We start from the raw sequence: 13,759 nt of genomic DNA, 5'->3' as shown, positions 1-13,759 counted from the left end.
GGTATTCTTTCAACTGAGTCTCCTGTATCGGATACGTGCAAGTGAAATCAATGTTTCACCAGAATCTCACGCCTTTCAGCTTTAATTTCATGGCCTCCTCAATTTTTGCAATACATGCCACTGTCATAAACTTGCTTGTTGCTCATCGTGGTTATTTAAACGTATTCACTCTTTTTCAAAATATTTTGCTACCAAAAACACAGGAACTATTAAAGATGATATCGTTTGACATTAGGAGCAATGTGAGAAATTAAAATAACTTCCTTCATGTTATCATTGATTTACTTTCCTCACTCTGTGCGCCAATAAACATCAAAAAATTTAACATGAATTCAATAATTGTTTTCTTCTGGAAAACTTGGATAGTTTTTGTCATCCATCACTTGCTACTAGTTGTGGTAAAAATCTCTAGCAAGAAAGCAAAATATCGTGGAAATTTAAATGAGTATCTTTTCATGGGTCTTCCATATATACATGAACCCTCTGGGTCTTATCGTTAATGGTTAATAGTTGATCATTGAAAAACGTTTTTGTGTATAAATGATCGATAGTATTGACATGTCAAATGGACCGTCTACCTCTTCATTTGGGATTCAAAATGAGGCTCTCAGAGAAAGCCATACTAAGGAGTTCAGTTTTACAAATTGTAAATACCCCTGAATCATAAACTCTGTATTTTAAGTCGTAAGCCGGATTGGAACATCTACTGCGCATCAAAATGTTGATAAGAAACAAGATGTTTTGTCGTGCCCTTAACTTGGTACATTCGGTACAGTTACCGGTCGATTCGCTAACTTATGAGGTCGATTCGCCAACGTCTAATGTCAGTTCGCCAACGCTTATATGTCAGTTCACCAATGTCCAAAATAATTGTAATTACAAATGTCCATAGGAATGAATTTTTCTTTTGATGTATTCATGAGTGTTAGTAGGTTAATATCGTTTGAAGTAGCTCGTTTCACTCTCCCCTATCTTTCATTTCCTCGACGGCTGATCGTGATTGAAAAAGACTTTGAAAACCATCCAAGGCTTTTAAGAGCGGCCGTCAATAATATCGCCTGGAGGTGTGCAATATGGAAATATCGAAAACCCCAAACTTTGCCAGGATATAGGTTTGGATGAGCTATTTCTAAAAAAAATACTTTGAGTTCAATTGCATTTTTATATTTCGCGAACGGCGGCAAAATCGGTTTTGTGGCTCTCATGCCAGCTGCACGAGGTTTAGACAACCATTATTTGAACGTCCCTTGAAAACAAACAAAACAGTAAATGTGACCAAACATTTTCCTAACGAAAAGGACGCGTATTTAAAAATAGTCAGAAGTGTTCTTCGTTCGATTCCGTTGCAGTCTCAATTTTTGGGGAATTTTTGTTTTTTTTTAGTATTTCACTCATTTTGGCGGACAAAAAATGGCAAAATTGAGAGTGTCAAATCGCACCTTGATACACGGCATGAGGTTATATCAAGTTAATCCAGCAAAAGAACAAGGTTTCTACTTCAAATAACTCCAATAAATTTTTGGGCTACTCAAACTACGAAATTTTAGGACCCCAAGCAAAAGTGAGTGATACAGAGGTCAAAACGCGCCATTCCTTGTCACTCAATTGGAGTTGAAAAATCAACAATGCGCACGTGGAAAAGATAACAGACCGCTTTGGGAGCGAAATGTCGTTACCAATCTGAATAAAAAGTTAACTTAGATCAACATTTGTCGTTTCTGCTGCTCAGCTTAACTGAGATTTAAAATTTTAGCGGTTATTTTCGAAACAAAACAAGCCAAAATGTAACATCGTCCAGTTGAAGCGGCCGAGGAAGGATACAAACCGTAAAATAAATATGTTTGCCATATGTACACTTTGATTTGAGTATTGTTTATAAATTTATACCTACCATGCATCAGCGCCAATTATTGTTTGTGTATTCGCTACGTGAACTGCCCTCCGATGTCTTGAAATGTTCGGTAAGGAATGCGTAACAGGCAGATCCACAAGTCCTGGGCCACAATCGCAGGAGCACGCATTTTTACCTCAAACACCTTGCACTCTTCCTTTATATTTAACAATTATTCCACGAGAGCGCGTTGGATATGAGATGATAGATAGCCAACGAGGCGCGTAGCGCCGAGTTGTCTATAATCATCTCATATCCAACAAGCGCGAGTGGAATAATTGTTTTATTGAATACGTTAAATTAGATCATTAAATTTTATTAAATTTTTTAGCTCCCTTTTAAGCTGACTCGTACGCTTACCATATTTGTAGATTATGGTATATTGGCTGATATACCATAATGGCTAAGCCAATAAAAAGTCTTGAATTGTATTATCCAATGGTCCAGTTTTCAATAAGCAGTAAGCTACGCGCCTCGTTGGCTATCTATCATCTCATATCCAACGCGCGCTCGTGGAGTAATTGTTAATTATTTCATTGGGAACGTTGAATTATGCGTGAACGCCATTTTTGGGGGACTCATGCCTGAAAATGCTTGTAATAACTAAAAGCATGTCTTTATCCGCTGTCGTCACCATCGTCAACAACCTAATTTTCTCATACTTTTGTTAATTAATAAGGGAAATATAACTCGGGAAAAAAACTGAAGGAAAATTACATGTACAAGGCCTTCAATAACCATCGTTAGGTACCTTCTCGAGTTATCTTATTGTTTATACACTACATAACGTCCACAGAATTAATAAGAAATCGTGAAAAATATTGAGATGTTACCTGCCCTGGCGAGAAGAAAATCTACCTCCGTTTTCAAAGTTGAATCAAAGCAGTCATAAAACTAAGGTGACTCTTGATGTCTCTTCTGCATGTTTCTATCGCCTCACATAAAGCATTTGTCGGGTTAGAACCCACGCATCCACAAGGCCCTCCAACAAGTTCAGAATAGCTACAGATTTAGGAGGCAGTGTGGATGAGTGGTTAGAGTGTCGGATTTGTAATCCGCTGCTCCCGGGTTCAAGTCCCACCCTGACCACTGGATTTGTTTCACGGTAGCCCCGAGTTCAGATCCTTGGCCACGCTTGTAAATAGCCAGCTGGTTTGCCTCCGGCCGGTTGGGGTTCTTAATCATGTTCTTAATGATGTTATGTTCAATTTAGACCATTTGTTTCATGCGTTTGCGAGGACCACAATGGAAACTACTGGTTCACCAGTAATTGTGTAATCCTATAAAAATACTTTTTTTTTTATTGCCATTACGATACAACTGTGCAAAAGCGCACCGTGGTACAGATTATCGACGCACAAGTACTCTGATTGTGTGTCATACGTGAAGACGTTCATTTTATCTATGTTTATCGAAAGTGTTAAAGTGATCGTATCAGTTATTACGTGCTAAGCGCTTGATGTTTGGTCATGATTCCCAGACACTTGTAAAACAGGACAATACCTATCTGCGTAAATCTTCTCCCACCTAATAATGTGGGAAGCTTGTAGCTTCACAAGTAGAACAACCCTACAAGTAAAAACGCAATAACATGACGAGTATACAATGTGTTCCTCCACCAATCAAGATGTAAAAAATTACCACTGATCAAATGAACTTTGAAAGCTTATCTGATGAAGCCTGAAAAACAATGTACGGGGGCCCACAGGTGCCACTGCTGCACACTGTAAAACAAACATGTTTCTAATTGAAACCTTGCTTTCTCTTTGCAATTGTTCCTGTTTTCCATACAAATATAAGCCTGTTGCTTAGAAATTGACCTCCTCTGTAGAAATGAGCCTCCTCTGTAGAAATCAGCTTCCTCCGTAGAAATGAGCCTCCTCCGTGGAAATCATGGTACTGGTACCTATAGCCCAGGCTTCTCTCTTGTAGCAGTCCGCCATTTTGATAATGGCGAATTTTTGCAGCTCGTGTGGCGAAAATCTGGGCCAGTATGCCATGACCAATTTTTGCCCCATATGTGGCACGAAAGTGCACGCAGGTTAGTGATCGTTTCTGTTTTTTTTTTCTGTGTTTGAAATGTGTTTTCATGTTTTATATAAAACCTGGTAAACGATGATCGAGTAGATGTTTTGTGTACTGCACACGGGGAGCTTTTTGGAGGTCGTTTGAAATCATCGAAAGTTCATGAAGAATTTGAACAACAGGCCTTCTTGGTGCATGTACATGGTGTTTGATTCTTAGTATATATCACATCTTCCTGTAACCAGTAAGCTGTCCTGGCCCTTGCATTTCACTTCTAATAATGTTCCTAATCAAGTCTTCATCGACGTTTATTTTCTTTTTCACAAGATTATAGCTCTGAAGTCTCCTTTTTAATAGTGCGAAAACTCATGGTGATGCCATGGTAGACCTGTACCAGACCTGTGATTGTTTTATAATCATAACCAAAATGGAAATACTTCTCTATTACCACGCTCTCTATCACATTGAACTCTAAAAAAAATAATGTTTAAAGTTATCTTGCAAGTTGAGGCAAAAGTATTTGTAACTACCAAGCTTGTTGGTAGCACAGGTACCCCAGTATTTCGTGGTATTGCTAATATTCAAACAACACCAAGATTATGGGGTGCGTGTGCACCTGGATATACCCTAGTCTATACTGCAACGATTCAAGTGAAAAATAGGTAGGCCACCAGTAACATTTTGGGAATAGTTAATAAAGATAAGGCCTTGACAGTATACATGAATATCCAACTAGAAAATAAAATATTTCAGGGAAAACAATGTAAACAAGCTACACTAAAATGTAATTAATAAAAATTGTGTGGCTTTCATTCCTCTTTTGCAAGGAGCAGGCTAACTTTATTTAGTTGTAGTACTCGATCATCGTTGTTTATCAGGTTTTATATAAAATATGAAATCACATTTCAAACACAGCAAAAAAAAAAAAAAGAAACGATCGCTAACCTGCGTGCACTTTCGTCCCACATTTGGGGCAAAAATTGGCCATGGCATACTGGCCCAGATTTTCGCCACATGAGCTGCAAAAATTCGCCATTATCAAAATGGCGGACTGCTACTAGAGAGAAGCCTGGGCTATAGGTATCAGTACTTTGATTTCCACTTCCACGGAGGAGGCTCATTTCTACGGAGGAGGCTCATTTCTACGGAGGAAGCTGATTTCTACAGAGGAGGCTCATTTCTACAGAGGAGGTCAATTTCTAAGCAACAGGCTTATATTTGTATGGAAAACAAGAATAATTGCAAAGAGAAAGCAAGGTTTTAATTAGAAACGTGTTTGTTTTACAGTGTGCAGCAGTGGCACCTGTGGGCCACAGTAACCAATGTCATCAGATTAGTGAATGAAAAAGATGAGGGGGTAAATTTAGCGAAAAAAAAATCCCCCACCACGAGCATTCAAGTATAATTTAAGGTTCCCAAACAAATAGTATTGAATATGAAGGAAGAGTGCTCGTGTTTACGGCCTGTCACGCAATCCTAACAGAACATTTAGATCAGCGGAGGGCAGTCAACGGCTGCGGCTTTTGAAGCGAATACACAATTCATGTTCCTGCACTAATCAAGATGTCAAAAAATTACAGACCACTGATTAGATAATCTTTGAAAGCTTATTTGATGAAGCCTGTAAAATGTCAACAGATCAGTGAATGCAAAAGAGGAGGGGGGGGGGGTGAATAGAGGGAAAAACTCCCCCAAAAAGTATTCGTGCATAATTCAACGTCCCAAACGAAAAAAACTGAATATAGTAGAAGAGTGCCATTGTTTCTGGTAAAGACGCCTTAATGGTTCAGCCTTACTGAACATTTTGAGACATCAAAGGGCAGTTCACGCAGCGAATACACAATCAATATTTAGCGCTGATGCTTGGTATGTAAAAATTTATAAATAATGCACAAATCAAAGTGTAAATATGGAAAACATATTTATCTTACGGTTTGTATCCGTTCTTGGCCGCTTCGAACTGGACGATATTACATTTTGGCTTCTTTCGCTGTGTTTTCAAAATACTCCGCGTTCGGCAGTCAATTTCTTTTTTAACTTTTTGTTAATAATAACAAAGCCTTCTTTATATGGCTGAAAACTTCACTATTTCCACCGTAGTGTGAGTTTTGTGAGCTCGGCAACCGGTATGCCGGTATTCTTAACTTTGAAGCTCGCCGCGAGCTTCCGGAAAGGAAATTGAAAATACTCCGTGTCCGGCAGTCGAATATTTTCCCGAATATTAAGTCATTACACTCAATATATTCGAGCTATACCATCCTAGGCGGTGTTATTGTTGTTTACATGGTTAAAGAGCACGATTACCAGTTTTGAAACTGCTGTGAATGGGCCATTTTACAGTTGTGTACTTAGTTGCCAAGCCTTTGATTCAGAGTGAGGCTAAAGATGACCTTGTTGTGATAGAGACCTGTATCTTTTAGCATGATAACAAAGTGATTTACATTTGAAAGGCAGCAAGGTTTGTATCATAACAAGGTCATCTCTAGCCTCACTCCCGTTCAAAGGCTTGGCAACCAAGCACACAACTGTAAAATGGACTATTGTGGTGTTTTCCACGAGCTTCCGGAAACGAAATCGTAAATACTCCGTGTCCGGCAGTGAAATGTTTCCCGGATATTAAGTCGTTCTCCTCAGTGTATTCGAGCTATAACAGTTGACAGTTACTCGAGTTTCACGCACAACGCGATGAGCTTATGTTTCTGTTTCACTCTACATGTATATATTTGTATCAACACATGTTTATGTTAATGTATGTATCTATTTTCAGGGAAGTACGCAGCCTGGGAGGGTGGTTTGCGAGTGCCAGAGTCCGGGGCGTATGCCTCCCTGAAAATTTCGAAGAATCATGTTTTAGTCCGCATTCCTTGCATTCTGAGGTCTCATTACATCATATGTTTTCTAATAGTTCCTCTTTTTTAACACTCACTCCCCACTAACCCTAACTCTTTGTGGCTCGTGGGAGAAGGAAGGGGGGTTCCAGCAGTCTCGTGAACATAAAATGGTGTAGCTCGAATCTATTGGGTGATCTCCAGTCCGTACTGCGCAGTCTCAACACCCTAATGTTTATAAACATGTCTCACTTGATGGAATGCGAATCAATGTTATTCAGTACGAATGACATACCTTGTCTTTGAGTCTTTTCAGATTCTTTTCCCAACACCTTCATTAATTTTTACAGCTGCGAAGTTGAAAGGAAGCAGGAGTGGCGCAATGGCGAGAGCGCTCGCCTCCCACCAATGTGGCCCGAGTTGGATTCCTGGACCTGGCGTCATAAATGGGTCAGGAGCCCATGGGCTCCTTGTTGCATGGTCCTCGTCCTTGCTCCGAGGGTTTTACTCCAGATTCCCCGGTTTTCCTCCCTGTTAGGAATGTCATGATACCTGTAAGCACTGTTACGTGCCTGTCCTGTTCTCGGAAATCATGAGATTGTAAGACATGTGCTCACAAGTATGTAGTTTTGGCTGGACAGATGTGGATTAAAGTATTTGTTGAGTTTTATCGAATTTTTTATCCTTATGGTCACCTAAACCATTCAACCTTTTCCTAACACTCCCTCCACAAAAACCATCAGTTCTAAATTCTAATTCGATCTTAATGGCCCATTGCAGAAACGAGAGAGGACTGGGACGAGTTTCTTATATTTATTACATTGAAAATCTAAACATTTCAACTGAAATGTTACTGAATGAAAAGCTACCCAGCCAAGTTTGAGAGTTTTCAGCGGAAAAGTGTCGAAATTGGAGCCTTGCAAAAGTTGCAAAAATTCCATACAAACCCTTAAAATTTTTTGCCCTGTCTACCCAATCCATGCAAACTCTCTATTTTAGGTGACATTTGTCATTTTGCCATTTTCCTCCTCTAAATACTTGCATTCCTGGTTAATACTCTCAAATTTAGTTGATCTTTCATTTGAATATCTTAGTTTTTCAAACAAACGGAAAACAACTACAATCTTTCCCAGTCCTCTCACGCTTCTGCAATGGCCTATGCACGAACATGTTGTAACGAGCTCATGAGAGCCTCCCTTTTTCATCAAGTGATATGAGAAAGATACGTACCACAATGGCGGTTGACATAAAACTTTGAATTTACCTCATCTAATTAGTTACGAAATGTTATATATTTTATGATGTCTTACATGAAACAAAACAAACAAACAAACAATTGTCGAGAGTGCACAGTACGGACTGGCCACAAAGGGTTAGGGTTAGGGTTAGGGAGGAGTGAGTGTTAAAAAAGAGGAACTATTAGAAAACATATGATGCAATGAGACCTCAGAATGCAAGGAATGCGGACTAAAACATGATTCTTCGAAATTTTCAGGGAGGCACATGCCCCGGACTCTGGCGCTCGCAAACCACCCTCCCAGGCTGCGTACTTCCCTAAAAATAGATACATACATTAACATAAACATGTGTTGATACAAATATATACATGTAGATTCAAACAGAAACATAAGCTCATCGCGTTGTGTGTGAAACTCGAGTAACTGTCAACTGTCAACTGTTATAGCCCGAATATACTGAGTAGAACGACTTAGTATTCGGGAAATATTTCACTGCCGGACACGGAGTATTACGATTTGGTGTCCGGGAGCTCGTGGAAAACACTGCAATTCACGGCAGTTTCAAAACTGGTAATCGTGCTCTTTAGCCATGTAAACAACAATAACACGGCCTAGAACCGCACTGCACAACTCGAGTCTGGGTATGCTCGATGAGCGGGTGGGTGCGATTTTGGATCGTCCGAACAGGAGTGAAACACTTATGTCTCCTCCAGAGCTGATCTCTCGCAAGTAGAGAGCAGTTCCAATGGCTTCCTTGCTTGCGTCGGAAAACGCGTGTATCTCTCTTCGTTCGATGGTGCCAAATCCTTCGGGGTGGTAGCATCGAGGGATGTATACCTCCTCTAGGTTGGGGAGGTCATCTCTCCAACGACTCAAGCGTTTTTTCATATTCTCCGGGAGTGGATCGTCCCAGCCAAGGGGATTGTTGTCGTTGGCCTTCTTTCCCATGAGGACGAGTTGCTGTAGGATTAGCTTGCCTTCCAAGATTACTGGAGATGCGAGCCCCAGTGGGTCGTACACAGAGTTTATAGTAGACAGTACTCCTCTCCGTGTAAAGGGCATTTCTGGCAATGAAACGCGGAAAGTGAATTCGTCCTTCTCGATCTCCCAATGGACCCCGAGCGAACGCTGTGTTGGCAGTACATCGCGACGCAGGTCTATATCGCTGACGCTCTTAGCACGATCTTCCGCAGGCAGTGCCTCCATGACGCCCACTGAGTTGGAGACGACTTTGTGTAATCTTAGGTTTGCAGCGGCAAACATGGCTTGGGCGTTTCTGATTAGCTTAATGGTTTCGCTCTCTGTGGGACATGAAGTCAACCCATCTTCTACGTAAAAGTTTCTATAAACGAAATCTCTCGTTGCCTTGCCATACTTCTCCTCGCCGTTATCTGCCGTCTTCCTTAAACCAAAGGTGGCAATGCGGGACTGGGTCCATTGCCGAACAAGTGAACGTTCATCTTGTACTCGATAACTTCTTTCGAAGGATCGTTACCTTTGAACCATAGGAATCGAAGAAAGTTCTGGTGCTCTGGTGACACGTGGAACGAATGAAACATTTGTTCGATGTCGCACATCGCGGCAACGCTTTCCTGACGAAAGCGCATCAGTACTCCAGTAAGGCTATTCTTGAGGTCCGGCCCGGGGAGTAGTTCTTTGTTCAGTGAGACTCCATGAAATTCGGCTGACGAATCAAACACAACACGAATTTGGTCCGGTTTTCTGGGGTGATAAACCCCGAAGTGTGGTAAATACCATACTTGACCTCCACTTCTGATAGGTGCCATCTGGTCCTGGTCTTGGTGGTCGTGTTCGTTAGGTTCGTTCTTCTTCAGGCAAGTTGTTACCGACAACTCCTCTCGAAGGACAGGAACTGCATGGCCTCGCTCAAAAACCTTGGCCATAAACTGGAGGTAATCTTCCTTCATTTTGGGTTTCTTCTTCAAGGTGCGTAGCAGGCTATTGAGACGGTTGACAGCTAAGGATCGATTGTCGGGCATCGCGAAATTGGGGCGACGAAAGGGTAGCGGCATTTTCCAGTTTCCACACTGGTTTTTCTGTATTCCCGTCTCCATGATATCCAAAAAGCGTCTGTCTTTTCGCGACATGCTCACCATGTTGTCGTCTGGTGTTGTACGGAAGAGATCGGCTCCAATTTCTCCTTTCTCCGCGTATCTTTCTCTGATCTTGTATTGGTTAGGACATGGTACGATCTCGTGCTTCGCAGAATTGCAGCGTATATCTTCGCTGCTCCAAGAAAAACTGAGCGTTGGGTCTGGATATTCGACTGCTGTGCGACGCGCGGAAATGTGAATGGGACCGCCCACTCGATTTAGACACATTTGACCGGATACTGTCCACCCTAAGTCGAGTCGTTGCGCCCACGGGGCTCCTTTGGGACCATTCCTGCTCTCCCTGATCTTCAGTAGCTCAGGCGCGTCCCTGCCGATGAGAATTTCAACCTTCGCTTTGTGGTCGTAAGCCGGGATCTCTTCAGCGATCTCTTGAAGGTGTGGAAATTGTCTAGCCATTTCCGGTGTGATAATCTCTCGTTTGTCCTGGGGGATGTTAGTAAACTCGACGAGCTGGAGTAGTCTTGACATTCTGCCTGCCATAGAACGTAAGACAACGCCGGAAACTGTTCTCCCAGACTTCTCTTCCTTCCCGCCACCGCAGGTCGACAGTAAATATTTTAGGCTAGGTCCGGTTGCGCCCAATTTGTCCGCTATCCGTTTATCATGGAGGCGTTGCTCTGGTCGTCTAGAACTGCGTAAACACGACACGGCTCTTGTGCTAGATTCTCATTGAAAACGTCGACTAGAACGATTTTGCTACAAGAAACGCCGACGCTGTGAGGGTCGCGACAAACGGCTGTGCAGGCTGTTTGGACCTCCTCGCCGTGCTCTCTTCTTGTAGCTTAAGGCTTCTCCTTGTGGAGGACTGTGGCGTGGCGACCATCTCCACACTTAGCACATTTCACTACTGCAGAACATTCGGTTGATCTGTGTCCTTGCGTCAGACAGGGGAAGCATAGTCCTACTTGGCGAATGAACTCGTCCTTGGCTTCCAGGCCTTCCTTTTCGAAGGCTTTGCACTCGTTTAGAAGGCGTCCTTTCCGCTGGTGAAAGGGACAATACTTCTTCTCTTCAGCCTCCCCTCTTAGCGCGTTTCCGTTCTCCATGTTTGACTTGAAGACTCTCCTGTTTACTTCCAGCTCCATTTTAGGTGTATGGGGAAGGCGCGGTCTATTCTCTTGAGTTCTTTGTTTCTGGTTGTTTGGTTGTGTGCTCGCCAAAACATTGGGGTGGTTTTTTAACCGGGCTTGATCTTGAACCATGGCGGCGAAATCCTTGAAGCCGGAATACGCATCCCCATATCTTTCCGCGTAGTGTACCACACGTTTCTCCCACTTAGATCGAATGGACAGGGGCAGACTTTCCACGATGGGGGCAATCGGTGGGGTAGTTCAGGTATCCGAGCCCTGGAAGGAAGTCCAATTGACTATCCACGTCGGCACAAACCATGAGGTGTTGCACAACGGCACTCCAATAAAGTGTATCGATTATAACTTTTCACTTTCGCGTTCCCGAACCAAGTCCTTGCGGGAAGTATTGATCCGGAGTTCGCCGAGTTCAACTACACACTACAGGCCTGATTTTAAACCCGATTTATTCCTTGGTTACCACTGAAGCATGCGGTGAAAACTACAACATTAAAAAATTTACGCGTTACGCAACGGAATAGCTGCGAATAGTGAGAACTCTCCGTCAACGAACGAAATAAGCGGCAGAGGATAAACTTAAATTAGAAATAAGCGGCAGAGGATAAACTAAAATTAAGCTTACGTTATAATTCCTGCTGGCTGTGTGAAGGCAAAAAAGATTTCTCCAACTCCTAAATTTCTCCGTAGAAGCGACGAACGCGTGTATCTTAAAGCTTCCTAAGGTCGTTCCCGTTACAAAGGTCGTGAAAAGATCGGGTTACGGGGTTGCGAAAGATGGCGATGATTAACTAAATTACACAGTAAAATCACGTGCGTAACGCAAGTGTGTTGCATTGAGTGTAATGACTTAATACTCGGGAAAATATTCGACTGCCGGGCACAGAGTATTTTCAATTTCCTGTCCGGAAGCTCGCGGCGAGCTTCAAAGTTATGAATACCGGCATACCGGTTGCCAAGCTCACAAAAACTCACACTACGGGGGAAATGGTGAAGTTTTCAGCCATATAAAGAAGGCTTTGTTATCATTAACTGAAAATTAAAAAAGAAATTGACTGCCGGACACGGAGTATTTTGAAAACAATGTCCGGCTGCCGGACATAGAGACACAGCGGGCTTGTTTTGTTTCGAAAATAACCGCTAAAATTTTAAATCTCAGTTAAGCTGAGCAGCAGAAACGACAAATGTTGATCAAAGTTAACTTTTTATTCAGATTGGTAACGATATTTCGCTCCCAAAGCGGTCTGTTATTTTCTACACGTGCGCATTGTTGATTTTTCAACTCCAATTGCGTGACAAGGAACGGCGCGTTTTGACCTCTGAGTCACTTTTGCTTGGGGTCCTAAAATTTGGTAGTTTGAGTAGCCCAAAAATTTATTGGAGTTATTTGAGGTAGAAACTTTGTTGATATATTCAAATTATCTTCTACAAATAGCTCATCCAGACCTATATTCTGGCAAAGTTTGGGGATTTTCGATTTTTTCATATTGCACACCTCCGGGCGATATTTACGGACGGCCGCTCATAACCCAGTGGAGTATAAACCTACTCCAAAACATTTTTATCTGATATTTTCGTAGTTAAATAGCTATTGACTCCCAATATGTTTGTCTGATTACGCGTGAAGAAGTTTTGTTTATATATTATTCAATTGTTGCACTCGCATAGCAACAAAGTCAAACAAAGTCCAGCGGTCTTCTCCTTCCTCTCGGATAAGTACTTGGTGTGATCCTTAATGTATGTTAATGATTGCAAATGACCATGTATTTTCCTCTCGTACTTTTCCCAGGATTCGAACAGCAGTGCCTGGGAGTTTCTGTACTGCCTCCGCTGGACCCGCTTTAATTTCTTGTCCGGGAAAAGCCTGACGGTAACGGCTGCCAGTCTTGCCTCTCCTTCTAGGAGTTAGATTGAGCAATACAAGGACAAACCACGTTGAAAACCAGCATGACGATCGAGCGCATTGTGCCCCCCTCGATATCATTGTTGGTTCCTACGACTTGTCTGTATACGCTCCAATTCTTCGGTGGGAAAACCGAACTTTCGAGCCAATGGTGTTTAACGTAGCTCACGAGGTTATCGGCCATCGGTTTTCAAAGTCTTTTACAAACACGATCAGCCGTCGAGGAAATGAGAGATTGGGGAGAGCGAAACGAACACCCGTCACCCGTGAATACATCATAAGTAAAATTTTATTCCCATGGTCATTTGTAATTACAATTCTTTCGGACGTTGGCGAACTGACATAAAGGCGTTGGCGAACTGACATTAGACGTTGGCGAATCGACCTCATAAGTTGGCGAACTGACGTTGACGAACTGACATGTTGGCGAAACGACCGGTTGAAGTTGCAGCCGAGGATAAAGTAGGCAAGCTTAGAAGGAAACCAAGAAGATGGCAGACTGAGTTCAATAGAATATTCTTCTTCTCTGATTTGCCTTGGACTTGGGAGTGAATTTTATTTTTACACTTTTACACTTTTACCCCCATTGTTGAATTTTCAAAGCATTTGAAAACCATTTTGGAACGGTTAGGTCACTTTACGGAATTAAAAAAT

General features: G+C 42.2%; 1 protein-coding gene across 1 annotated transcript; it reads right to left on the bottom strand.

The window, feature by feature from the left end:
• Window positions 1–9,385: 9,385 nt before the first annotated feature.
• LOC148732799 (uncharacterized) lies at window positions 9,386–10,585 on the bottom strand. Its single transcript, XM_088757910.1, has one exon. It carries the CDS (start codon window positions 10,583–10,585, stop codon window positions 9,386–9,388), a length of 1,200 nt encoding a protein of 399 aa, XP_088614036.1.
• Between the last annotated feature and the right edge of the window lie 3,174 nt (window positions 10,586–13,759).

Source organism: Stylophora pistillata, chromosome 4 (genome assembly GCF_964205215.1).
Source record: "Stylophora pistillata chromosome 4, jaStyPist1.2, whole genome shotgun sequence".
In the NCBI taxonomy this organism is placed as follows: domain Eukaryota; kingdom Metazoa; phylum Cnidaria; class Anthozoa; order Scleractinia; family Pocilloporidae; genus Stylophora; species Stylophora pistillata.
The sequence above is the reverse complement of the archived record's forward strand: the minus strand, read 5'-3'. Positions and strand labels throughout refer to the sequence as shown.